The sequence below is a fragment of the Microcaecilia unicolor genome, chromosome 5 (genome assembly GCF_901765095.1).
Source record: "Microcaecilia unicolor chromosome 5, aMicUni1.1, whole genome shotgun sequence".
Taxonomy (NCBI): domain Eukaryota; kingdom Metazoa; phylum Chordata; class Amphibia; order Gymnophiona; family Siphonopidae; genus Microcaecilia; species Microcaecilia unicolor.
The window spans coordinates 363,489,127-363,515,987 of record NC_044035.1 but is presented as its reverse complement, the minus strand read 5'-3'; the positions used below and the strand labels follow the sequence as shown (position 1 = coordinate 363,515,987).

At 48.8% G+C, this 26,861-nt stretch overlaps 1 protein-coding gene across 1 annotated transcript in view; it reads left to right on the top strand.

Moving 5' to 3' along the window:
* Positions 1-26,861, top strand: part of MARVELD3 (MARVEL domain containing 3) — a 70,574-nt gene that overhangs the window by 15,370 nt on the left and 28,343 nt on the right. Inside the window, exons 2-3 of the mRNA XM_030205075.1 lie at positions 1,968-2,419; positions 9,789-9,919. Of these exons, the coding sequence (XP_030060935.1) occupies positions 1,968-2,419; positions 9,789-9,919 (583 nt within the window). The remainder of the gene's footprint in view (positions 1-1,967; positions 2,420-9,788; positions 9,920-26,861) is intronic.

Sequence of the window (26,861 nt, the reverse complement as noted above, 5' to 3'; positions counted from 1 at the left end):
GGCTATGGTGATGGCACATCTTGATTTTGTAATGCTTTGTTCCTAGGGTTACCTCAGTTTTCCCTTTGTGCGCTCCAAATTGCCCATAATGCAATAGCTTGAGTAATATCTAACACTTCTCAGTTGTGTCATTATATACTAATGCTGATGTCATTACGTTGGTTACCTACAGAGCTACATGTTTAACATCATGACTTTGATTTATAAGGCTGAAACCCCATTGGTTGTAGCTTTGAAATTAAGGTCAATGTTCAGCCCACAGCGGTCAGCAATTTTTTGAAAATGCTGACTGCCATGGGTAGAATTATCCCCAGATATTCAATGTCGGGCCACATCCAGCCACCGGCATTGAATATATTTCTGGGGCTAATTCTTCAGTCTCCAGAGCTTATGCAGGTCGTGGCTGATATTCAGCCGGGACTTACATACGACACTTACGTGAGTGCTGGCTGAATATTGGCTGGGACTTGCATAAGATCTGCCCCCTTCTGATCCCCACTGTTTCTCTCCCCCCCCCCCATGGTTGTAGACTTATCTGCCCCTCTTCCTTGGTGGTCCAGTGGGGAGATGGGCTAGAGTGATGCCTACTCAGTTCTGCCCCTTGAGGCTGCCTCCTTAAAATGGTTACCACTAGAAGTCGTGGCTGCAGTTTTAGGGAGGCAGCTACAATGGGCAGGAACAAGTGGATATCGCTCCCCCATTTCCCCACTGGACCACCAGGAAAACAGACAGGTAAGCCTGCAACTGTGGGGGAGGGAGGGGGATCCAGTAGGGCAATTTTGCTTTGCTTCTAAGGGGTATGAGGGGGAGCAGGCATTGGAAGGGGGGGGGGGGTCTCTCACAGCATTTGTGGGTGCAGTGGCTTACTAAGGGTGAGGTGATTGGGTTCAGTGCACCCCCTGCTTGGAGGAAGGTGGAGGCAGGTGGGGAGGTGACAACGCTTGGAGAAGGGGGTTGTTCCACCCCAGGTGGCAACCAAGTTAGGTACGTCACTGCATGGGTGGGTAGAAGTGAGGGAGGGTCTTGCTGTGCTTCTGGTATGGGGGGAGGAGGGAATAAAAGGGGATCAGAAGGGGTGGTTCTGGATGTTCCAGGAGGGAGGGGGATGGCAGCACTTCATGCCCTAACCTGGAAGTTAACTGGGCATGGGCCGATATTCAGACTGGTTAGAGTTAAGAGTTAGAGAACCTTTGTTCTGTCCTAACTTTATGCAGTTGTTCAGCCGGTTGGCAGACTGAAAGTTTTGGCACTGCCCCTATTCTGTCCCTGCATCGACTTCACACCCACCTGCTCACTAAGTAGCCGGTTTCAGCAAAGGCGGTTCGAAGGGATGTTCAACAGCACTGTCCAGTTTCAGTGCTGTTGAATATTCCCGGACAAGTGAGCCACTTTGAATATCGACCCCCTACACGTTCAAGATGGCTGTTAGATATTCCATCTTCCCACCTGATTCGATCTGAGGAATCTTGCTCAGTCTCTGTTGGGGAATTCATTACCATGTGAATTGAGAGGTTAGCCTTTTGTAAAAGTCTTGAGACATATCTTTTGAAACAGGCCTTTAGTGATTATGATTGATTTGGTTATGCTACAATCTTAATACAAGTCCATAAATGTTGACTCTTACATATTAGTTTCTAAAACTAAAACAACACTTTTGAATTTGGGGTTTTTAAGTTTTCGTATGTTTTGTTTTTTTATTATGGATATAGGTTTATTCACCTCAGACTATTAGTTACTACAGAGAAAAGTTATGGAACTGGTGGGAAGGTTTTTTTGCAGCTCTAACTACCACTTTGAGTGCTTTAAGCAAGTGATGTGGTGTGGTATAGCCTTTGTTACTCTGGAACTCTGAGGCTGAGTCATACGTCGGCTTCTGACTTGAACTTCATAAAACTTTCTCATTCTCTGTTTTTCTTTTCAGCCAGGAAGAAAGTATCTGCATAACGTGAAAACAGTACTGAGATTAGGTCCATATTCAAATAGACCCGACCATGAGCAGAATCCCTAGGAACAGGGAGAACCAAGATCCCAGAGACCAGAGGCACAGAGAAGAAGGTTCAGACCACCGTGTGAGACCAGAGCGGCTGAAAAATGGACCTGGAACCAGGAGCGTACCATCCCAGAAAAAGGAGGCATCTTGGTCTCAAGAGAGCAGACCCCACCACGACAAGAGCCAACAGTATTTAAAAGAAAAGAATGATCGTTCCCGTGAAAGAGGAAGGCATGAAGGCCGTTCCCAGCAGAACGGAGGGCATCGGCGCCACTACAGAGAAGAGCAGGACTGTGACGAGTATTACAGGAAGAAGGGAGACCTGTATCGGGATGTAGACAGACGCCAAGGAATGAATCCAGATCAGTGTTATTCTAGCAACGTGAAGGAAATTCATCACCAGGAGTCTGATTACTACAGGCATGAAAGGTAAGTGCGGGGAGGGGGAAAGGGGAGCATGAAACTTTAAATCCCAAATCACTGTAGTGGATTCCAGCAGCTATATAGAGGAGTAGCCTATTCAGATACAGTTGGTGTTCTGTGTCCTCTGAGAGTTTGCAATCTTAAGTTTGTATCTAAGGCAATGGAAGGTGAAGTGACTTGCCGAGAATGACACGGGAGTGGGTAAATGCGGTAATCCACGGTAATGGGAAAAAATTCTAAGTTTTACCAGGGGTGCAAACAGAGGGTTTTTTCCCCACCCCGCGGGAGCGCTAATAACCCCTGCACTCGCGGTAAACTGACGCCTACCTTCATGTCGACTCTCGGCTGCTCGCTCTGTCTTCTCCCGGGCTGCAGTAGTAGTGTGTGTGCAGGCACACACTCAACATGCATGTGTAAGAGAGGGTCCCTGATCAACCTTGATTCTCTCACTATCCCTCTATCCCATTGGTTCAGGAGTACTAGGACTCAGGTTGGAGATACAGAGAGCAGTTCAGCAACAAACTGAAAGAGGAAGAGTCTGAGTCTCTCCTTTGCTGGCATGGCACGTGCACAGAGAGGGAGGACAGCCGAGTCGGAGAAAGCAGCCAGGCAGCCTGAGACTGAGTGAAAGCCTGACCTGAGACCTTGTTCTTCCCCACCTCGGAAGACCCAGCCAGCCTGCCTCTTCCTCCTCCTGTCCCGATCCGGCTCATATCGCCAACAGTTTTGAAGCCAACCCAGGCTAGCAGCATTGAACTGAAGCAAGGCAGTGAGGGAAGGGAAACTTCAGTCTTCAATTCAAGTTCATTGAAGACTCAGGAGGACTCGGCACCTGGACGGCTGGAGCTAGCATGAGTGAGGCAGCCAAGCCAACCCGACTAGCCCTGACTCGAGGCCAGTTTTATTCATTAATCTTTATTGATCGTTCACACAGGGTGGCCCTTCTGAAGAGCGGTAAGTTGCTTTATACTGCTTGTGCTTAATTTCAAAATGTGTCTGCAACTCTGCATCCAAGAGAGAACTTTTTAGTGTAAAAAGATTGAACGTGTGTGTGTATATGTTTTGGGTTTTTTTTTTCCTTTCACAACTGGGAACGTGGGCCACGTGGCTGCTGCAGTGCACCAAAATGGGATTAGTTTGTGGTTGTAGTGGACTGGTCAGTCAGGGAGTCAGATTATGATAAGTGTTACCTGCTCCCGTGTCATTGTGTGTGTTACTGGTCTGCATTTATGTCCTCTTTGATTTGTATGATCTGTAGCAAACATTGGTGTGTTCTGACTGTGGGAGGCTTCCTGAAAGGCACATAATGGAACTATATATTTTTTTTAAATCGGGGGTCCATAATTGAGAATAGAGAAGTCTAAATAAAATGGCATCTTGGATTATTGTTTGGTTTGTGAATGAATATTCCATCACTGTTTCATTATAGCTTGCTACTGGTCCAGTATTATATTAAGGGCATTTGTTTGAATTGGTTTATGCAGTCTTGACATGCACATGGTTTTGCTTTTATAAACCCAAATGATCCAGAGGAGTTGTTTTGGACTGCTTTGGGTCCCTCCCTCCCTCCTACTAATTCTGTTTATCTGCTGTCTAGAATTTTGGAAGATGGAAATGTGAAACTAATTAAGTTTTGGATGTACTCCCTGAGGCAGTCTCTGTAGAAGCTGGTTGTTTTGAATTGTCTACATATGGAATATATGGATGCCTGTTTTGCACTGTGCACGATACATAATGGCTATGATTTCTCTGAACATCATCAAAGGACAGAGTGATTTAAATGCTATTTCTGCTGCTGATTTCAACTTTGTTACATCATGTTTCAGAATTCAGACATACCCATCCCGTGAGATAATTGAATCCTATTATTCTGTCTCACTAAGGCACATTTTTTGTGGTTTGTTGTTTTTTTTTTAGATTAGCTGTAGTCATGGATAAAACAATGGTACAAGCTCTAATTGGTAAAAAGAAAGTGAGAGATTGTCTTTTTTTGAGAACGATGGAGCTAGGTCAGTGTGGAAGTCCTTCATTGTTATCCATGGGGATGGTCAAAACAGTGGTTTCGCCAGGTGCAAGATTTGCAAGACAGCGTTGAAGTGGAAGTCACGTGACGGGACCAGTGGTCTGAAAGCGCATGCAGCAAGTTGTGGGCAAAAGCATATGCGCACCAGAAACATCGGGGAGTTCTTACAAAAAGTGAGTCATGAACACAGAATGACCGTGCCAGCAACAGTGAGAGCAGAAATTACTGACGCAGTTGCTTCAGTGTGTACCTTGGACATCAGGCCTTTCTCTGTGGTCGATGGTATTGGCTTCATTCATCTCACTGAGAAGCTGGTTTCAATTGGTGCAAAATATGGCCAGCTTTCTGCAGATCAGATACTCCCCTGCCAGAACAGTGTCTAGGCTATTGCTGAAAAGGGAAAAGAACTGTCCTGTTGAAAAAGCAAATTAAATTTGGTATAACAACTGTGGACTGAAGATAGTACAGGGATGCCATACGTAAAACAGTTACTGTACAGTAATTAGATTCAAATTATCATCTTAACTCAATAATCCTTGCCACCAGAACTCTGCTAGAAAAATCACACTGCGGCAAATATCAGATCTACTGTACTGTAAAGGACATTTTAGAAGAGTTTGGGGCTTACCGGCAGGACAATATATATGTGACTGACAATGGAGCTAATGTGAAGGCTGCATTCAAGGATCGGCAGTGGCCATAAACCTTGTATTAGTTCATGGACTCTGATTCTGCAGCAGCAGCGGAAGTAAGTGGTCTGATAAAGGTTTCAAAGGACATTGTCAAACATGTCAAGCATTCAAGAATGCATCGGAAGCTTGAGACTAACCTTAAACAGGCTGTTCCAACTAGATGGAACAGCATCTATACAATGCTGGACTCAATAAGTAAAAACTTAACACATCTTAAACAACTGGCAACTGAATTCAATGATAAAAAAACTTCAGAAGCTGCTTTTGGATTTGAATGAAGTCGTGTTAAATGACATAATTTGCCTCTTGTCTGCCTTTGATATAGCAACAAGAGTCTTGTCTGGTGACCAAACCCCTGCCATCTGCAATGTCCTTCCAACCCGTGCCCAGTTGTTGAAGCATCTGAAGGTTACTACAACTGATCAATCCATTGTTGCTAGCATGAAGGAGTGTTTTCAAAACCTGATCGAGACTCATTTTCGGATTCATCCACTATTCAATGTTGTTTCCCTTCTACACACGTGCCTGAAAGACAATCCACTTATCTTCACCGAGGATGTTAAAACACAGGCAACAGAATCTTTGAGAAGGTTATACGAGCAGCTTGAAACGGAAGACTCAAATCCATGAACATCTTGGGATCCTCCACAATCCACACTTTCAGAAAGTGTCACATCTGTGGAAGAGTCCAGGCCAGGCCCCTCCAAATGAATGTAGATGGATGTCGGCATTAGAAGTTTTCTAAGCGACTTTTACGGAACAATGTCTCCTCGGAAGACTGTTGTTCACAAATTAGACAGTTATTTATGCTCTACTGATGATGCTGACAATGATGTTCTATCATTTTGGAAAAAAGAAGGAAAAGTGCTGGCCAAAACTAGCAAAACTTGCATGGGGGATCCTGTGCATTCTTGCTACCAGCGTGTCTTTGGAGAGGGCATTTTCTATTCTAAGAAAAACAGTGGAAGAAAGGAGAGCTTGACTGAATCCCGATATTGTGGATGATTCACTATGTATTGATTATTGCACTTCTTATATAATGGCTTTTCTTTGAAGGGCCTGGGGAAGTTGCAAACCATTCAGAATGCTGAATTTGATTACTTTGTGATGTGATTCTGGCCCTGAGAAAGGAACATTGGCTACCAGTACCATGTAGGATTAAGTCTAAGGTATTACGTTTTGCTATTAAGGCTGTGAGAAGAGGTCGACACACTTCTTGCTGCCTTTGCTCTCGCGATGATCCACCTTTCTTTGCGTCTCCTCCCTCGAGACACCGTTTTGACTGTACATGGAATTCCGCTTTCCATATTCTGGTTTCATCATTGTAGAACTTCCTATCTTCAGTAAATATTTGAATGGAGTGCTCTTCAGTTTAAATCGGGGATGAAGGCTTATTATTTTTCTCTGATGTATGGGGAGTGATTCTTGGGATCTGGTATACAGTGAATGTCTATGGTCCCAGTTGTTCGTTCTTGTTTCTCTTTCCTTCTCAGTATCTTGTTTTTAAATTGTTTTAAATTATTTTGTTTGTTTGTTACATTTGTATCCCACATTTTCCCACCTCTTTGCAGGCTCAATGTGGCTTACATAGTATCGTAAACGGCGTTAGCCGATTTTGATATGAACAGATACAAGGTATGAACAGTTACAGGTAATATTATGGTGGAATGATAAATACAATTGGGGGGACTTAATTAGGGAGAGGAAGAGCTAGGATATGTCCATTATGGTCTTTGGTTACGTTGTGTCGCAGGTGCCAGGTTTTTTATGTTGGGTCGGTGGGGTATACCCTTCTGAACAGATATGTTTTTAATGCTTTCTGAAAATTCATGTAGTCAAGCGTAGTTTTTAGTACTTTAGGTAGTGAGTTCCAAAGTTGTGTGCTCAACTAGGAGAAGCTGGATGCATATGTGGATTTATATTTGAGTCCTTTACTGCTTGGGTACTGGAGGTTTAGGTATGATCGTGCTGATTTTATAGTATTTCTGATTGGCAGGTCGATGAGGTCTGTCATATATCCCAGTGCGTCGCCGTGAATAATTTTGTGAACTGTCGTGCAGATTTTGAAAGCGATACGTTCCTTAATTGGAAGCCAGTGCAGTTTTTCTCAGAGTGGTTTGGTGCTGTCAAAGCGTGTTTTTCCATATATAAGTCTTGCTGCTGTGTTTTGGGTGGTCTGAAGTTTCTTTATAATTTGTTCTTTGCATCCTGCATAGATGCCATCACAGTAATCTGCGTGGCTTAGGACCATTGACTGTACCAGGTTGCGAAATATTTCTCTCGGGAAGAATGGTTTCACGCATTTAAGTTTCCATATTGAGAGAAACATTTTCTTTATGGTGGATTTTGCTTGGGTCTCTAGTGAAAGGTTTCGGTCGATTGTTACTCCGAGAATTTTCAGGCTGTCTGAGATAGGGAGGGTATATCCTGGGGTGTTAATCAGTGGCGTACCAAGGGGGGGGAGCGGTGGGGGCGGTCCGCCCCGGGTGCACGCCGCTGGGGGGGGTGCCGCGGCGCGCGCCTGCTGCGCAAGTTCGCTAACTTCTCTCGTTCGCTGTAGCTCCCTCTGCCCCGGAACAGGTTACTTCCTGTTCCGGGGCAGAGGGAGCTGCAGCAAACGAGCAAAGTTAGTAAACTCGCAGCAAGCGCGCGCTGCGGCACCCCCCCCAAGCGGCATGCACCCGGGGGGGGCTCTTTTGCGGGGGGGGGGGGGTCCTTGCTGCACCCGGGGAGGCGGGGCACCGCCCCGGGTGTCCGCCCCCCTAGGAACGCCACTGGTGTTAATGCTTGTGGGTTTGTATGTATTGTATTGGGATGAGATGATGAGACAATGTGTTATTTCTATATTAAGTTTTAGTTGGAATGCGTTTGCCCATGAGTTCATGATGCTTCAGCTGAGCTTGATTTTGTTGGTGATTTCTGAGAGATCATGTTTGTAGGGGATGTATAATGTAACGTCATCAGCGTAGATAAATGGGTTAAGGCCTTGGCTAGTGGGACCATCATGAGGTTGAAAAGGATCGGTGATAGTGGTGATCCTTGCGGTACTCTGCAATCTGGTTTCCAAGTTGACGATATGTTTGTGCTTGATTTTACTTGGTATGTTCTGGTGATTAGAAAACCCTTGATCCAATTAAGAATGTTTTCACCGATTCCGAAGTAATCTAGGAGTCTTAGCAATATGTTATGGTTAACCATGTCGAACGCACTGGACATGTCAAATTGGAGGAGGAGAATGCTTTTTCCTATTGCTATCGCCCGCTTGAATTTAGTTAGGAGAGGGAGTTATTATGTATACCACTCTTATTATGTGTAATGAAGGGTGGTAGATGAAGTCCTGAAACAAACATAAGCCTTGGGCACATCATTTCACCTTCCATTGACTCGGGCACAGACAAATGTAAGAAGCTTTGGGGCAGGGAAATAACTCAAATGTAACTGGACTTTAATTAAATCTGAGAATAAATGTTGTCTCCCAGTAGCAGGGTCCAGGGGTAAGTGGAATGAAAGGTTCTCTGTTTTGCTTATTCAGCTACAGAAATTCTCAGACCATTCAGAACAACTTTCTCCATGTTGGAGATGAGGGCATTGCTCAATGATACGAGGACTAAGTGAGCAGAGATTAAATCTTCTTTCTAAATGGTTGGATCCTGTAGGAGACCATCGTTTCCATTGACAAGCAAGACTGAATCAGGCATGCAAGTGGGTGATGATGTTTCCTGTTGCCAGGATGGAAGAGGTCTTCTGGAGCTCAAAACTTGGTGTCAGGTTCTGAGCATACATGTCACTTCCTGCGGGCAGCAGTCTCCTCAGTTTGTTCTTCTGCTCTGCTGAATGGATGCAAAAACAGCTCTCTCCAAATGTTTTTTTTTTATAGATTTTTATCTCTGTGTCTTCTGATGCTTTTCATCATTGTTTTCTATTTTTTCACCATGTCACTGAAGTGTGGGTTCCAGCTGTGCTCACAGTGTGGCAGAACAATCCAGAATTTGTCATGTTTATGTGGGTTCAGACCACAATCAGGCTGAATACAAGCACTGTACTTGCATGTCTCCATGAGTGCCAAGGTACCACCTTCAACCCTCTTTGCAGCCACTGTGAAGCTGAGATGCTACTTCTCGTAGAAAAAGAAAAGAAAACGACTGTGCTTTCCAGCAGATGCTCTTTGGCAGATCTGTTGTCTACCTCCGCTGAGGTGGCTTTAAAAGGTCCATTTACAAAGGATGACCACTAGGTCCCATTCAGACTTGGAGGTGCAGCCACTTTCTGAGTGCTTGATCAAGCGTGAGGGAAACACGACTTCCTGAACACATTCCTATGAAAATGTGGGTGTGGCAGCACCACTGAATCTCCCCACAAACCGCAAGAAAGAGGGAATAATTGTAAACCAAAAACTCATTACTTCAATCAAATATACCAAAGGCTGTTTTGTCATCAAAGTCTTGTGGATCAGTGGAAAAGACCTCACCAGGTTGGCAGCTCAAGGACAGCCTTGCATAGACCATTGCCTAACTCCAGCCTGGATATATAAGATTATTAGGTATATGTCTGCAGGTGCTCTAGAAGTCTTGTACTGAATCTGCCATTGGGCTATGATTATTAACATTTGACACTTTTTGCCAATATATGTAGACCCTTGTGTTTCTTTTCTGTTTGACAGAGCCCCCCCATCTGTAGGATACATGCCCCACCCACCTGACTGGAGTGTTCAGGAGCTGGAATACCATGAGACAGAGCGGGAGGGTGGGATCCTGGAGTGTAACAAATGCAGATACTTGTGCACTGGAAGAGGTAAGTGAAGATGGTAGGGTGCAATCTGCCTGTTCCCAAAACAATCAGGTCTATTGTACATAAAAACCAGAAGAGCTACCTTTGCTTCTGCTTTCATTCCTACCCTCTAAAATGCTGAAATTCCAGTTTATCTGGATGGGCAGACAATACAAGTGAGAACTTTCAGATATGTGATGACATATTAGCCTGCAACCCCCCCATCCCCTTGACCTGTGCAATAAACAAGATTGAGACCAGTATAATATGGTGCACGAGAAGCCAGGAGTTGAACCAGGGGGTATAAAGATATGGTATCTGGATTTTAATTGAAGTTTTATTGCGTTTATTCCTGTTTTTCTCATGTTTATTAAACAGAGAATTGTAAATAGGGTTAAAAACCATAAACTTTAATAAAAATGTGGATGCCACCACATCTTTATAGCTCTGTTCTGCCCTGGCTTCTCTTGTTAATTCTGTGTGTTTGTTAGTCTTGTCCCTCCCTGTACAGATCATGTCCCCCCCCCCCCCCCCCCCTCGGTAACATGTCTCAGCCTCAGCTGGATAGTAGTTCATACTGCTTTTGGCCCACTCTTACACTACAGGCCTTGTGTTAATGTCCTTTCCTCCACATCACACCCCCTTAGGGTCTATTCTGGCAACATGGAAAGTTTCCCTACATGCTGTTCTTTTGCAGAGCAGTTGCAAATCAGGTACTACTGGGCTGACTTCTATGGTCTAAGCCCTGATTGTGACTGAATAGATATGGATGGGCTGGAGTGTAAATTTTAAGGGGTTTCAACGTTAGCTTCAGAACTTAGTACAAGAACAGTGCTGGGCAGACTTCTAGGGTCTGTGACCTGAGAATGGCAAGGACAAATCAAACTCTGGTATAAAGTATCACATACCATGTAAAATGAGTTTATCTTGTTGGGCAGACTGGATGACCGTTCGGGTCTTTATCTGTCATTTACTGTATTACTATGTTACTTAATGCAACCACCTTACCACCCCTACCCCCCCCCCCCCCCCCCCACCCAGCTATTGCAGTATTCTCTCCCCCCAGCACACAGCGATCACAGTATTCCCTCCCTCCCACACCAGACAGCAATCGCAGTTTCCATATCATCAAGCTGATCAATCCATAGACTGGTGGGTTGTGTCCATCTACCAGCAGGTGGAGATAGAGAGCAAACTTTTGCCTCCCTATATGTGGTCATGTGCTGCCGGAAACTCCTCAGTATGTTCTCTATCTCAGCAGGTGGTGGTCACACACAGCAGCAGCTCTGGCTAGGTCTTGTTGAGTACCTGGGGTTGAGGGCTCTTCTTGAGCAAGTGCAAACCTGCTGGTGCCAGGTCCCTCCTTTCTCCCCCCTCCCGCTGGCTCCGTTAAAAAAAAAAAAAAAAAAAAATTTTAAACGTCCTTAAAGGCGTTTATTTCGACGTTTATTTAAACGTTCATTGCAGCTACTCACTGGGACACCAGTTCGTTACAGCTCGGAGCGGACAGCAGGTAATTTTTACCTTTTTATAGCGGGCAGGGGGTTCCCCGATTCTTCTCCTCGTGGCATATGGCGTCGGAGGGCGAGGGCGCAAAGGGTCGCTCCCCGGATCGCTTGAGCGCTTCTAGAGGGGATGCGGGGGTCTTACAGCCTGATTCGCCCTTGTTGGGTGACAGTTTCGTGACCGATGAATGTCCCGGTCCTTCCTCCGGCGTGGCGGTTTTTCCCGCCATAAACGCCCATCCCCCGCTCCTCGCCTCCGCCATCTTGGCCGGCCACGCGGCTCGGACGGCTTCTTCGTGGGCCGCCCTTGAGGTTGGAGACATTAATGCCATGGACGCCCTTAATTTGGGCGACGGCACAAAAGCGGCTAAAGTTAAGCGCCGTTCTTCCCGCGCGGCTCCTTCGCGGAGTGTCGCGCCGGACGCCATTTTGGATGCGCAGCATGTCTCTCCCCCGCTCTTGCGAGCGCCGGTTGAGGGTGCGTCTAGGGCTGTTGCCCAGGCTGCGGAAGTGCACAGTCTGGGGGGTTTCTCCCCCGAGTTTGTTTTGCTGCTGCATCAGGCTTTCCTCATGCAAAACGCTGCCCCTGCTCCCTCGTCTGGTAAAGAGGTTGAGGTTCCCAGAGGTAAACGCCCTCGGGTTGATTCCCAGGCCTTGGAGGAATTTGTCTCCTCCGATGTAGATGAGGGCAGCGTGTCTGAGATCTCCCAACGGTCCTTTGCGGATTCCTTGGAGGAGACGGATCCCCGCTCGGATGGAGCGGATGACCCCTCTGCAGCGCGGCTTTTTAGCCCAGGGGATTTGCCCAACCTGTTGTTACAGGCCATGGACACTTTGAAGATTTCCTCTCCGGAGGACGTCTCTCCCTCAGCCCCTGTTGGCTCTGCCATTATGCTGGGGACGAAGCGCCCGCCTAGAACCTTCCACGTGCATGATGCCATGCACACCCTAATTTCGGCTCAATGGGATGTCCCAGAAGCGAGCCTTAAAGTGGCTAGGGCTATGTCCCGCCTCTATCCTTTGGCTGTGAGTGAACGTGAGGCCTATCTGTGGCCTACCGTGGATTCTTTAATCACTGCGGTGACTAAGAAAACGGCGTTGCCGGTGGAAGGTGGCACGGCCCTAAAGGACGCCCAAGACAGAAGATTGGAGGCGGCCTTAAGGTCGTCCTTTGAGGCGGCTGCTTTAAGTTTGCAGGCCTCAGTTTGCGGCTCCTATGTGGCCAGGGCGTGCCTGACTATGGTGCAGCGGGCTTCCCCCTCGGATCATTCCTTGAGGGCTGATTGGCCGGCCCTGTAATCGGGCTTAGCCTATTTGGCAGACTTGCTGTATGATGTCTTGAGGGCCTCAGCGAAAGGCATGGCTCAGACAATCTCTGCGCGGCGGTGGCTTTGGCTGAAACATTGGTCTGCTGACCACGCCTCTAAATCCCGCCTGGCTAGGTTGCCTTTTAAAGGCAAGCTGCTCTTTGGGGTCGAGCTGGACAAAATCGTGACCGATCTCGGCACGTCTAAGGGCAAGAAATTACCAGAGGTCAGGGCTCGGGCTAGTTCTCGTCCCGGTACCTCCAGAGGACGGTTGCAGGAAGCCCGTCGGTACCGCCCGGGCAAGTCGGGTTCCTCTGCCCCCTCTTCCTTCAAGAGGAATTTCTCCCCCAAGCAGCATTCCTTTCGCAGAGACCGCCGTCCCGGAGGTGCTCCCTCCGGTCCTCCCCCAGGGTCTCGTACCCAATGACGGGGTCTTGGTCCACGCCCCAGTGCAGATTGGAGGACGGCTGTCCTCGTTTCTGGGCGAGTGGACCACAATAACTTCAGACGCGTGGGTGCTGGAAGTCATCAGAGACGGCTACAAACTAGAGTTCTGCCGACCCTTAAAAGACGGGTTTGTACTCTCTCCCTGCAAGTCTCCGGTCAAAGCTGTGGCAGTGCAGCAGACCTTGGACAATCTGATCCGCCTGGGCGCGGTCGTTCCGGTGCCAGAAAGTCAGCTTGGCAAGGGACGTTACTCCATTTACTTTGTGGTACCAAAGAAAGGAGGTTCTGTCCGGCCTATCCTCGACCTCAAAGGGGTCAATCGGGCCTTGAAAGTGCGGCACTTTCGCATGGAGACTCTCCGCTCTGTTATAGCGGCAGTGAAGGCAGGAGAGTTCCTGGCATCCTTGGACATCAAGGAAGCGTACCTGCATATTCCCATCTGGCCTCCTCATCAACGCTTTCTGCGTTTTGCAGTCCTGGGACGACACTTCCAGTTCAGAGCCCTCCCTTTCGGGTTGGCTACTGCTCTGCGGACCTTTTCCAAAGTAATGGTGGTCATCGCGGCCTTCCTACGAAAGGAAGGGGTACAAGTCCATCCTTATCTGGACGACTGGTTGATCCGAGCCCCCTCTTATGCAGAGTGCGGCAAAGCTGTGGACCGGGTAGTTGCTCTTTTGAGCTCCCTGGGATGGATCATCAACTGGGAGAAGAGCCAGCTGCGCCCGACTCAGTCCCTGGAGTACCTGGGAGTTCGATTCGACACCCAAGTGGGCAGAGTTTTCCTGCCAGACAATCGGATTGTCAGACTTCAGGCTCAGGTGGACCAGTTCCTAGTAGCCTCTCCCCTTCGGGCTTGGGACTATGTGCAGCTGTTGGGCTCTATGACGGCCACGATGGAAGTTGTGCCCTGGGCCAGGGCTCATATGAGACCACTTCAACACTCTTTGCTGCAGCGCTGGACTCCGATGTCAGAGGATTATGCTGTGCGCCTTCCCTTGGACCCAGCAGTGCGCAAGGCGCTGAGCTGGTGGATGCAGACAGACAAGTTGTCTGCGGGAATGCCTCTGGTGACCCCAGAGTGGATTGTCGTCACGACGGACGCCTCGTTGTCGGGCTGGGGAGCCCACTGCTTGGGAAGGACAGCGCAGGGGCTCTGGTCTCCTGCAGAGGCAAAGTGGTCTATCAACCTCCTGGAACTCAGAGCCATTCGGTTGGCGCTTTTGGAGTTCATCCCGGTACTGGTGTTGAAGCCTGTACGGGTCCTGTCGGACAATGCCACGGCTGTGGCCTATGTCAACCGCCAGGGAGGTACCAAGAGCGCCCCTCTAGCCAAGGAGGCTATGAATCTTTGCCAGTGGGCGGAAGCGAACCTGGAGCAGCTTTCAGCGGCCCACATTGCCGGAGTCATGAATGTCAAGGCGGACTTTCTCAGTCGCCATACCTTGGATCCCGGAGAGTGGCAGCTATCTGCTCAGGCGTTCTTGGACATCACGAAGCGCTGGGGCCAGCCGAGCCTAGTTCTGATGGCGTCATTGGCCAATTGCCAAGTGCCGCGCTTCTTCAGCAGAGGACGGGACCCTCGATCCCTGGGAGTAGATGCTCTTCTCCAACAGTGGCCGACACAAGAGCCCCTCTATGTGTTCCCGCCCTGGCCCATGTTGGGCAGGGTGCTAGACCGGGTGGCAAAGCATCCCGGCAGGGTAATCCTGGTGGGTCCGGATTGGCCCAGGCGTCTCTGGTATGCGGACTTGATCAGGCTCTCAGTGGACGATCCTCTGCGACTGCCAGTGGAACAGGGCCTGTTACATCAGGGTCCCGTGGTGATGGAGGATCCCTCCCCCTTTGGTCTTACGGCCTGGCTATTGAGCGGCAGCGTCTGAGGAAGAAGGGCTTCTCAGACAAGGTCATCGCCACTATGCTGAGAGCGAGGAAGCGCTCTACTTCTACTGCTTACGCCAGGGTTTGGCGTATCTTTGCAGCGTGGTGTGAAGCAGGCTCACTTTCTCCCTTCACTGCTCCAATTTCTTCAGTGTTGGCGTTCCTGCAAGAAGGTCTGGAGAAAGGCCTGTCGCTCAGTTCCCTTAAAGTCCAGGTAGCGGCTCTGGCTTGCTTCAGGGGCCGCCTGAAGGGTGCTTCCCTGGCTTCGCAGCCAGATGTGGTGCGCTTTCTCAAGGGAGTTAATCACCTGCGCCCTCCTCTGCACTCAGTGGTGCCTGCGTGGAATCTCAACCTGGTGCTAAGAGCATTGCAGAAGCCGCCTTTTGAACCCTTGTCGAGGGCATCTCTGAAAGACCTGACGTTGAAAGCAGTCTTTTTGGTGGCTATCACTTCAGCCAGAAGAGTTTCCGAGCTCCAGGCGCTCTCATGTCGAGAGCCTTTTCGGTAGTTCACTGAGGCAGGAGTGACTATTCGCACAGTGCCTTCCTTTCTGCCCAAGATTGTTTCTCGCTTCCATGTGAATCAGCAGCTCTGTCTCCCTTCCTTTCGTAGGGAGGACTACCCAGAGGAGTACTCTGCTCTTAAATATCTGGATGTGAGACGAGTCATCATCAGATACTTGGAAGTGACCAATGATTTCCGGAAATCGGATCATCTGTTTGTCCTGTTTGCGGGTCCTCGTAAGGGTCTGCAGGCTGCTAAGCCTACAGTGGCAAGATGGGTCAAGGAAGCCATTGCAGCGGCTTATGTGGCCGTGGGGCCAGCTGAAGGCTCACTCCACTAGAGCTCAGGCGGCCTCGATGGCAGAGGCCGGGTCCGTCTCCTTGGAAGAGATATGCAAGGCGGCAACTTGGGCATCGGCCCATACATTCTCCAAGCATTACCGCTTGACTGTGGCTGCACGGGCGGAGGCCCGGTTTGGAGCTTCAGTGTTGAGTTCAGGGATTTCAATGTCCCGCCCTGGGTGAGTACTGCTTCGGTACATCCCACCAGTCTATGGATTGATCAGCATGATGATATGGAAGGTAAAATTATGTATCATACCTGATAATTTTCTTTCCATTAATCATAGCTGATCAATCCATAGCCTCTCCCAGATATCGGTGCTGTTTATATTCTGGTTGCATTTCAGGTTCAAGTTTAGTCTTCAGTTACTTCAGGAGGACTTCGTGTTCAAGTTTTTTCAATTGGATTCTTCAAGAGTTGAGACGAGTTTGTGTTACAGTGAGCTGCTGCATTCCTCTCCCCTCCGTTTTACGGGGCTGGATTGAGATTTAAATTCTGCCGGCACTCCCTCCCGCTTCGTGCGGCTGTAGGGCAGCTTTGTACCCCTCCCGCTTCGGCGGTGTTAGGGTCAGTCAGCTCCTCCCGCGGTTGCGGTTGCAGGATAAGCCAGATCCCCCCGCATCGGCGGGTGTGGTGTCCCTCCCCCGCTCCGCGGGGATGAGCTGGACGGATTCCCCTCCCCCACTTGTGTGGGGATGAGCTGGGTTAATTCCCCTCCCCCGTTTCGGCGGTGGTGAGCTGGGCAGAGTGTCCCTTCGTGGGTGTAATTCTCTAAGTGCTGAGTCCTGCGGATGGAGCTTTTGATATCGACATACTGAGGAGTTTCCGGCAGCACATGACCACATATAGGGAGGCAAAAGTTTGCTCTCTATCTCCACCTGCTGGTAGATGGACACAACCCACCAGTCTATGGATTGATCAGCTATGATTAATGGAAAGAAAATTATCAGGTATGATTATACATAATTTTACCATTCACTCCCCCCACCACACAGCCATCACAGTATTCCCTCTCCCCACCACACAGCCATCGCAGTATTCCCTCTCCCCACCACACAGCCATCGCAGTATTCCCTCCCTCCACCACACAGCCATCTCGGTATTCTCTCCCCCCACCACACAGACATCGCAGTATTCCCTCTCCCCACCACACAGCATCGCAGTTTTCTCTACCCCCACCACACAGCCATCACAGTATTCTCACCCCCCCACCACACAGCCATCACAGTATTCCCTCCCCCCACCACACAGCCATCACAGTTTTCCCTCCTCCCACTACAAAGCCATCACAGTATTCCCTCTCCCCACCACACAGCATCGCAGTATTCTCTACCCCCACCACACAGCCATCACAGTATTCTCTCCCCCCACCACACAGCCATCGCAGTATTCTCTCCCCACCACACAGCATCGCAGTATTCTTTACCCCCACCACACAGCCATCACAGTATTCTCTCCCCCCACCACACAGCCATCGCAGTATTCCCTCTCCCCACCACACAGCATCGCAGTATTCTCTACCCCCACCACACAGCCATCACAGTATTCCCTCCTCCCACCACACAGCCATCGCAGTATTCCCTCTCCCCACCACACAGCATCGCAGTATTCCCTCTCCCCACCACACAACCATCACAGTATTCCCTCTCCCCACCACACAGCATCGCAGTATTCCCTCTCCCCACCACACAGCATCGCAGTATTCCCTCTCCCCACCACACAGCATCGCAGTATTCCCTCTCCCCACCACACAACCATCACAGTATTCCCTCCCCCCACCACACAGCCATCACAGTATTCCCTCCTCCCACCACACAGCCATCACAGTATTCCCTCCTCCCACCACACAGCCATCACAGTATTCCCTCCTCCCACCACACAGCCATCGCAGTATTCCCTCCTCCCACCACACAGCCATCGCAGTATTCCCTCTCCCCACCACACAGCATCGCAGTATTCCCTCTCCCCACCACACAGCCATCACAGTATTCCCTCTCCCCACCACACAGCCATCACAGTATTCCCTCTCCCCACCACACAGCCATCGCAGTATTCCCTCTCCCCACCACACAGCCATCGCAGTATTCCCTCTCCCCACCACACAGCCATCGCAGTATTCCCTCCCCCCACCACACAGCCATCACAGTATTCCCTCCTCCCACTACACAGCCATCGCTGTATTCCCTCTCCCACCACACAGCCATCACAGTATTCCCTCCCCCCACCACACAGCCATCACAGTATTCCCTCCTCCCACTACACAGCCATCGCAGTATTCCCTCTCCCCACCACACAGCCATCGCAGTATTCCCTCCCCCACCACACAGCCATCACAGTATTCCCTCCTCCCACTATACAGCCATCGCTGTATTCCCTCCTCCCACCACACAGCCATCGCAGTATTCCCTCTCCCCACCACACAGCCATCGCAGTATTCCCTCCCCCCACTATACAGCCATCGCAGTATTCCCTCCCCCCCACTATACAGCCATCGCTGTATTCCCTCTCCCACCACACAGCCATCGCAGTATTCCCTCCCCCCACCACACAGCCATCGCAGTATTCCCTCCCCCCACTATACAGCCATCGCAGTATTCCCTCCCCCCACTATACAGCCATCGCTGTATTCCCTCTCCCACCACACAGCCATCGCAGTATTCCCTCTCCCCACCACACAGCCATCGCAGTATTCCCTCCCCCCACTATACAGCCATCACAGTATTCCCTCCCCCCACTATACAGCCATCGCTGTATTCCCTCTCCCACCACACAGCCATCGCAGTATTCCCTCCCCCCACCACACAGCCATCTCAGTATTCCCTCTCCCCACCACACAGCCATCGCAGTATTCCCTCCCCCCACTATACAGCCATCGCTGTATTCCCTCTCCCACCACACAGCCATCGCAGTATTCCCTCCCCCCACCACACAGCCATCGCAGTATTCCCTCCCCCCACTATACAGCCATCGCAGTATTCCCTCCCCCCACTATACAGCCATCACAGTATTCCCTCCTCCCACCACACAGCCATCGCAGTATTCCCTCCCCCCACCACACAGCCATCTCAGTATTCACTCCCCCCACCACACAGCCATATCAGTATTCTCTCCCCCCACCACACAGCCATCTCAGTATTCTCTCCCCCACCACACAGCCATCTCAGTATTCTCTCCCCCTACCACACAGCCATCTCAGTATTCTCTCCCCCCACCACACAACCATCACAGTATTCTCTCCCCCCACCACACAACCATCACAGTATTCTTTCCCCACCACACAGCCATCTCAGTATTCTCTCCCCCCCACCACACAGCCATCACAGTATTCACTCCCCCCACCACACAGCCATCTCAGTATTCTCTCCCCCCACCACACAGCCATCACAGTATTCCTTCCCCCACCACACAGCCATAGCTGTATTCCCTCCCCACCACACAGCCATCGCAGTATTCCCTCCCCCCACCACACAGCCATCTCAGTATTCACTCCCCCCACCACACAGCCATCTCAGTATTCTCTCCCCCCACCACACAGCCATCTCAGTATTCTCTCCCCCCACCACACAGCCATCTCAGTATTCTCGCCCCCACCACACAGCCATCTCAGTATTCTCTCCCCCCACCACACAACCATCACAGTATTCTCTCCCCCCACCACACAGCCATCACAGTATTCCCTCCCCCCACCACACAGCCATCACAGTATTCCCTCCTCCCACCACACAGCCCTCTCAGTATTCTCTCCCCCCTCCACACAGCCATCTCAGTATTTCCTCCCCCACCACACAGCCATCTCAGTATTCTCTCCCCCACCACACAGCCATCTCAGTATTCTCTCCCCCACCACACAGCCATCTCAGTATTCAGTCCCCCACCACACAGCCATCGTAGTATTCCCTCTCCCCACCACACAGCCATCGCAGTATTCCCTCCCCCACCACACAGCCATCGCAGTATTCTCTCCCCCCACCACACAGCCATCTCAGTATTCTCACCCCCCACCACACAGCCATCTCAGTATTCTCACCCCCCACCACACAGCCATCTCAGTATTCTCGCCCCCCACCACACAGCCATCGCAGTATTCCCTCTCCCCACCACACAGCCATCGCAGTATTCCCTCCCCCACCACACAGCCATCGCAGTATTCTCTCCCCCACCACACAGCCATCGCAGTATTCTCTCCCCCACCACACAGCCATCGCAGTATTCTCTCCCCCCACCACACAGCCATCGCAGTATTCTCTCCCCCCACCACACAGCCATCGCAGTATTCTCTCCCCCCACCACACAGCCATCTCAGTATTCTCGCCCCCCACCACACAGCCATCGCAGTATTCTCTCCCCCACCATACAGCCATCGCAGTATTCTCTCCCCCCACCACACAGCCATCGCAGTATTCTCTAACCCCACCACACAGCCATCGCAGTATTCTCTCCCCCACCACACAGCCATCGCAATATTCCCTCCTCCCACCACACAGCCCTCTCAGTATTCTCTCCCCTCTCCACACAGCCCTCTCAGTATTCTCTCCCCCCACCACACAGCCATCGCAGTATTCCTTCCTCCCACCACACAGCCATCTCAGTATTCTCTCCCCCCCACCACACAGCTATCTCAGTATTCTCTCCCCCCCACCACACAGCTATCTCAGTATTCTCTCCCCCCACCACACAGCTATCTCAGTATTCTCTCCCCCCACCACACAGCCATCGCAGTATTCTCTCCCCCACCACACAGCCATCGCAATATTCCCTCCTCCCACCACACAGCCCTCTCAGTATTCTCTCCCCCCACCACACAGCCCTCTCAGTATTCTCTCCCCCCACCACACAGCCATCGCAGTATTCCTTCCTCCCACCACACAGCCATCTCAGTATTCTCTCCCCCCCACCACACAGCTATCTCAGTATTCTCTCCCCCCACCACACAGCTATCTCAGTATTCTCTCCCCCCACCACACAGCCATCGCAGTATTCTCTCCCCCCACTACACAGCCATCGCAGTATTCTCTCCCCCCACCACACAGCCATCGCAGTATTCTCTCCCCCCACCACACAGCCATCGCAGTATTCCCTCCCCCCACTACACAGCCATCTCAATATTCTCTCCCCCCACCACACAGCCATCTCAGTATTCTCTCCCCCCACCACACAGCTATCTAGGTATTCTCTCCCCCCACCAAACAGCTATCTCAGTATTCTCTCCCCCCACCAAACAGCTATCTCAGTATTCTCTCCCCCCACCAAACAGCTATCTCAGTATTCTCTCCCCCACCACACAGCCATCGCAGTATTCCCTCCCACCACCACACAGCCATCTCATTATTCTCTCCCCCCACCACACAGCCATCTCAGTATTCTCTCCCTTCACCACACAGCCATCTCAGTATTACATAGTAACATAGTATATGATGGCAGAAAAAGACCTGCACGGTCCACCCAGTCTGCCCAACAAGATAAACTCACATGTGCCATTTTTTGTGTATATCTTACCTTGATTTGTACCTGTCTTTTTCAGGGCACAGACCGTATAAGTCTGCCCAGCACTATCCCCACCTCCCAACCACCGGCTAAGCTTCTGGGGATCACTTCCTTCTGAGCAGGATTCTCTCCCCTGAACACACAGCCATCGCAGTATTCTCTCCCATCACCACACAGCCATCTCAGTATTCCCTCCCACCACCACACAGCCATCGCAGTATTCCCTCCCACCACCACACAGCCATCGCAGTATTCCCTCCCACCACCACACAGCCATCGCAGTATTCTCTCCCCCCACCACACAGCCATCGCAGTATTCTCTCCCCCCACCACACAGCTATCGCAGTATTCCCTCCTCCCACCATACAGCCATCTCAATATTCTCTCCCCCCACCACACAGCCATCTCAGTATTCCCTCCCTCTACCACACAGACATCGCAGTATTCCCTCCCCCTACCCTCCCAGTGCACATGTCAGTGCCGCAGGGAAAAATCTGCTGGCAGGCACAGGAGCCAGCACAACCTGTTGTCCAGGTAAAATAAATATATTTTATCATTTTTACGTGTACAGTGTAATGCTGGCTGGTAGTGGTCTTCTGGGTGGGGGAGGGCTATATCACTAAATATACCTTTTTCCCTCCTAGGCAGTGAAGAGCCCACCCACTCCCAGAAACCCACCAACAATAAATGTTAATAGTGCCCATGTTAAAATAATAATTTTAAAAAAGGTTGTAAATGTTGGTGGGTTTTTGGGTGGGGATGGTCTCTTCAGTGCCCAGGTAAAATTAAAAAAAAAAAAGTTTTAAGTTTAATATAGGTGGGTTTCTGGGCTCTTCAGTGCCCAGGACATAAAAAAGAAGTCTTATATTTTAATGCTGGTGTCCTTCAGGGTGAGGGAGCAGAGATGCTAGACCATGGGGGGATAGGTAGAGAGTAGGACAGGGCTGATACTAGGCTACAGGGAGGGGTGAGGGGGGGTAAGGTAGGGCTGATGCCTACCTATGGGATGGATGGTGGGGAAAGGAAGGGGGGAGGGGAGAGGGTAAGGTAAGCAACGGAAGGGTTGATGCTGGCTATGGGGATAGACTTATGTCTGGTCAATTTTGATATGGCATAATGTAACTATATTTAAAAAAAATATTGTTTTTTTTCTATTAAGTATGTATCTGTTCATGTTGATGCAGAGCAGCTGTTGGGTATCACCAAGTACCTTCTAAGGCATTATTTAGTGGTATCCCAAGAAACATATCTACATACATAGTACCCACCCATATTAGCTCTGAGCCCACTCAAATATCAGGCTGGCTATGCCACAGCCCCAACCACAGAGTGGGAAGTTGACATCAGTGGGGGCAGGGGACCAGCAGAGCCAAGAACTCATGCCTGAAGGCTGCGGCTCCGCACTTGTTTTCTGTTTTGCTGCTGCTCATCGGAAAAAGCAGCGGGTGGTGGTGTGTCTCAGTGGAAGAATTTCTCACTTTGGCAGGAGAGCGGGAGATCACCCGCCAAAGCAGGAGTCTCCTGCTGAATGTGGGAGACTTGGCAGGGAGGTGAAGAAAATATGCCGTGGCATCTCTTGCAAGTTCACTGCAGCACACAGTTTGGAAACCTCTACCCTACAGCCTTCTGGATTTTTATCTGGCCCTGTCCCTCATCCAGCTCAGTGAGTCAGAAGTGACTCCCTGTGACTTTGTGGCCCTGGTTTCGGCTGCTGACCTGCAATGAGCTAGCTGGTACCCAGATTGGCGAGACCAGATAAGAGATAGAGAGATCCTCTGTTTACGCAGGCATTTGGCAGATTGAAGGTCCCAGGAGTTGTGGCGTTTGCAGTTCTCTTTTACCTGGTAGTTCTGGCCCTTCACTTTTGGTCTCTCTCGCTCTGTTCTGTGGAATTCTTTTCAGTCTATTCCTTTTTTAATTGTTTACTACTTTATTATGGCTTGGCCTCCCTTACTCTTCCCTATACACCTACAGAACTCATACGATCTTTCATTGACTTTCGCATAGTCCTCCTGGGACCTTGTTCAGCGCAGTTAGAAACCATTAGACACTCTGCTTTTTATTTTGTAACTCTCGCCCTTTGAAACTCACTACCACTTGCTATTCATAATGAACTTTCGTTTAAAAAAAAAAAAGGTCAAAATAGCAGTTAAGACGTAGCTTTTTAAAGAGGCTTATGATATCTGACTGGTCTAGAGTCAGGAGTGGTGGGTGACTCCCCTGTAACTTTGTTTTTTGTCCTTCTGTTGTTAGCGTGAAGGCTGCCTTTACTATTCCTTTCCAGTGATTGCTCTAGTTTGTCAACCACTTTGCCCTGCTTGGTCAGTTAAGGCAGTATAGTAACTTCTGAAATAATACAAGCCCCTCTGCAAGTCGTCGGTGAGGCCCCATTAGAAGTATTGAACTCAGTTTTGGAGGCCATATCTCACTAAGGACATCAAAAGACATGGTTCAGAGGAAGGTGGCAAGAATAATATGGGGCTTGTGCCAAAAGACACATGAGAAGAGACTTCAAGACCTGACTATGTCTTCATGGGGGTTGGGGTACATGATACAGACGTTTAAATAGTTAAAGGGTATTAATATGCAAACTAGTCTTTTTCAGAGATGGAGAAGTGGTAGAACTAGAGATCATGAGTTGAGGTTGCAGGGTTAGATTTAGGAGCGACATCAGGAAATACTTTTTACAGAAAGGGTGGTGGATGCCTGGAATGCCCTTCTGGGAGAGGTTGTGAAGACCAAAACGGTGATGAAATTCCCACTAGATGAAACTCTAGTCTTTCTGCTGAATCAAAATACGGTTAGACTGCAGATATTTGTTCTCGTTCATCACTTCTGTCTAAGGGAATCTTGTCATCATTGTCTTTGGAGCTCAGACTACTGGGGATGGCGAATAGCAGGAGGTCAGTAAGTAAGCACTGTGGGCAGTTTGAAAGAGTCCTTTTATCTTTCATTCTTTATTTTAATTACTTATTAACCCACCAGCCAGCTCGCTCTCCATATGCTGCGTAACGATTGAATCTCCAACTAATATGGCCATCCCAACCCCTTGGTGCAAGAGGATATTGTATTCCCTAGAGAGCTGATCCTGTGTACAGGATCACTTCCTGTCTCGCCAAGGTGATGCTGCCCTTTCAGATGGGCTTTTTCTTCCAAGGCAGCACAGACTGCAGATGAGACTTTACTATGCTTTTGTAAGTCTCCTGTATACCTCTCTGCCTCAGCTTCTCCAAATCTGCTATTCTAGCCTCCAGAGATTGGGCTCATCCTTTGAGAGCCAGGAGCTCTGTGCACCGAGACATCTCACAGTCTTACATGTGCACTCATTGTAAAAGATGAGATTGCATCCATCTCGCTAGTGGACTGCTGTCTTCATCTTAGTATTGGTGGGTTGTTTAGTTTTTTAAAATTGTTTACAGCATAGGAATATCTAAACTAATATAAAGGGCCTGGAGATTATTTTGTATATTTTATGCTTTATTTATTTGCAATTTGGTGAGATGCAAACAAATTTGTTATTCATAGTGAATTGCTGATGACAATTAGCCTATAGTGTCAAATTTCCTTAATTTTCTTAATTGTGATAATTGACTATAAATTAAATGTGCTTGGGGTCAGTAGGAAAGAAGACTAAACTGAGGCAAGAAAATGTTAGACCCTTTTTCAATCTAATACCTACCTGTAGGGCCAATCCAGGTTACAAGTCCCAGGCAAGACGACTACAGGGGTGGTGTCAAGATGGCGGTGGCGTGTTGAGGCACGCAACGAGCTCCCACAGATCTTTACCTTTGAGTTTTTCTCTTATGGCTATGAAGTGCCAGGGTAAGGTCCCAGCCTACCTGTCTCATCAGAATCCAGTGGGGTTGGCTCAGCAAACCATCCAGCGTTATGCCCTAATGCTTCCCTGGGCCAGTCCTCTGCTGGTGGAGCAGCGACAATGCTTGGAGGGGGGTCTTTAAAGAAAAAGAAGACAAAAGATTGCAAATTTAACACTGCCAATTGCTGAGCAAGATGTAAATAGGAACAACAAACATAGTTTGAAACGTCTATATGTGAATACCAGAAGCCTAAAAAGATGGGAGAGTTACAATATATTGCACTAAGTGAAAAATTAGATATAATAGGCACATCTGAGACCTGGTGGAAGGAGGATAACCAGTGGGACACTGTCATACCGAGGTACAAATTATATCGTAGTGATAGGGTGGATCGAATTGATGGAGGGGTAGAGAGCCTTGAATCAAATAGATTGAACATTCTGCAGGAAACAAAACATATCTTGGAATCCCTATAGATGGAAATTCCATTTGTAAAGGGAAAAGGAAAGTGATATGGGTGTACTACTGTCCACCTAGCCAGGATGAACAGACAGATGATCAAGGGGTAAAAGGGATACTCAGAGAAGACAAAGCCATAACAGAGAGATTAAATGAATTCTTTGCTTCGGTCTTCACCGAGGAAGATTTCGGAGAGATACCGGTGCCAGAAATCGTTTTCAAAGCTGACGAGTCGGGGAAACTGAATGAAATATCTGTAAAATATCTTACTATGTAAGCCACATTGAGCCTGCAAAAAGGTGGGAAAATGTGGGATACAAATGTAACAAATAAATATATAAAAATAAATAAACCTGGAAGATGTAATGGCGCAATTTGACAAATTGAAAAGTAGCAAATCTCCTGGACTGGATGGTATTCATCCCAGGGTACTGATGGAATTGAAAAATGAACTTGCAGAACTATTGTTAGTAATGTGTAATTTATCTTTAAAATCAAGCATGGTACCGGAAGATTGGAGGGTGGCCAATGTAACACTGATTTTTTTTTTTAAGGTTCCAGAGGTGAGCCAGGAAATTACAGACTGGTGAGCCTGACACCAGTGCCGGACAAAAGGGTAGAGACTATTCAAGAACCAAATTACAGAGCATATTCAAAAGTATGGATTAATGAGGCACAACCAACATGGATTTAGTGACAGGAAATCTTGCCTCACCAATCTATTACATTTCTTTGAAGGGGTGAACAAACATGGATAAAGGTGAGCTGGCTGATATTGTGTATCTGGATTTTCAAAAGGCATTTGAATAACTTTGTGTCATCAGCAAAATTTAATTACCTAACTAGTTATTCCCATCTCTAGTTCATTTCTAAAAAGCTGAGGTTCAAGCACAGAGAGTAGGGTTAAATGGTCAGTATTCTCAATGGAGAAGGGTAGATAGTGGGGTTCCTCAGGGGTCTGTTTTCTATCCTTTAACCATTTTTTAATCCACAATAGGACACTCCCATGACTTTCTAATTTCCTCAGGAGTCTTTCATGAGGTACTTTGTCAAATGCCTCTTGAAAATCCAGATACACAGTATCCACGTGTTTATTCACCCTTTCAAAGAAATATAATAGATTGGTGAGGCAAGATTTCCCTTTACAAAATCCATGTTGGCTTTGTCTCATTAATCCATCCTTATGCCTATGTCTATGCTCTGTAATTATGTTCTTTATAAT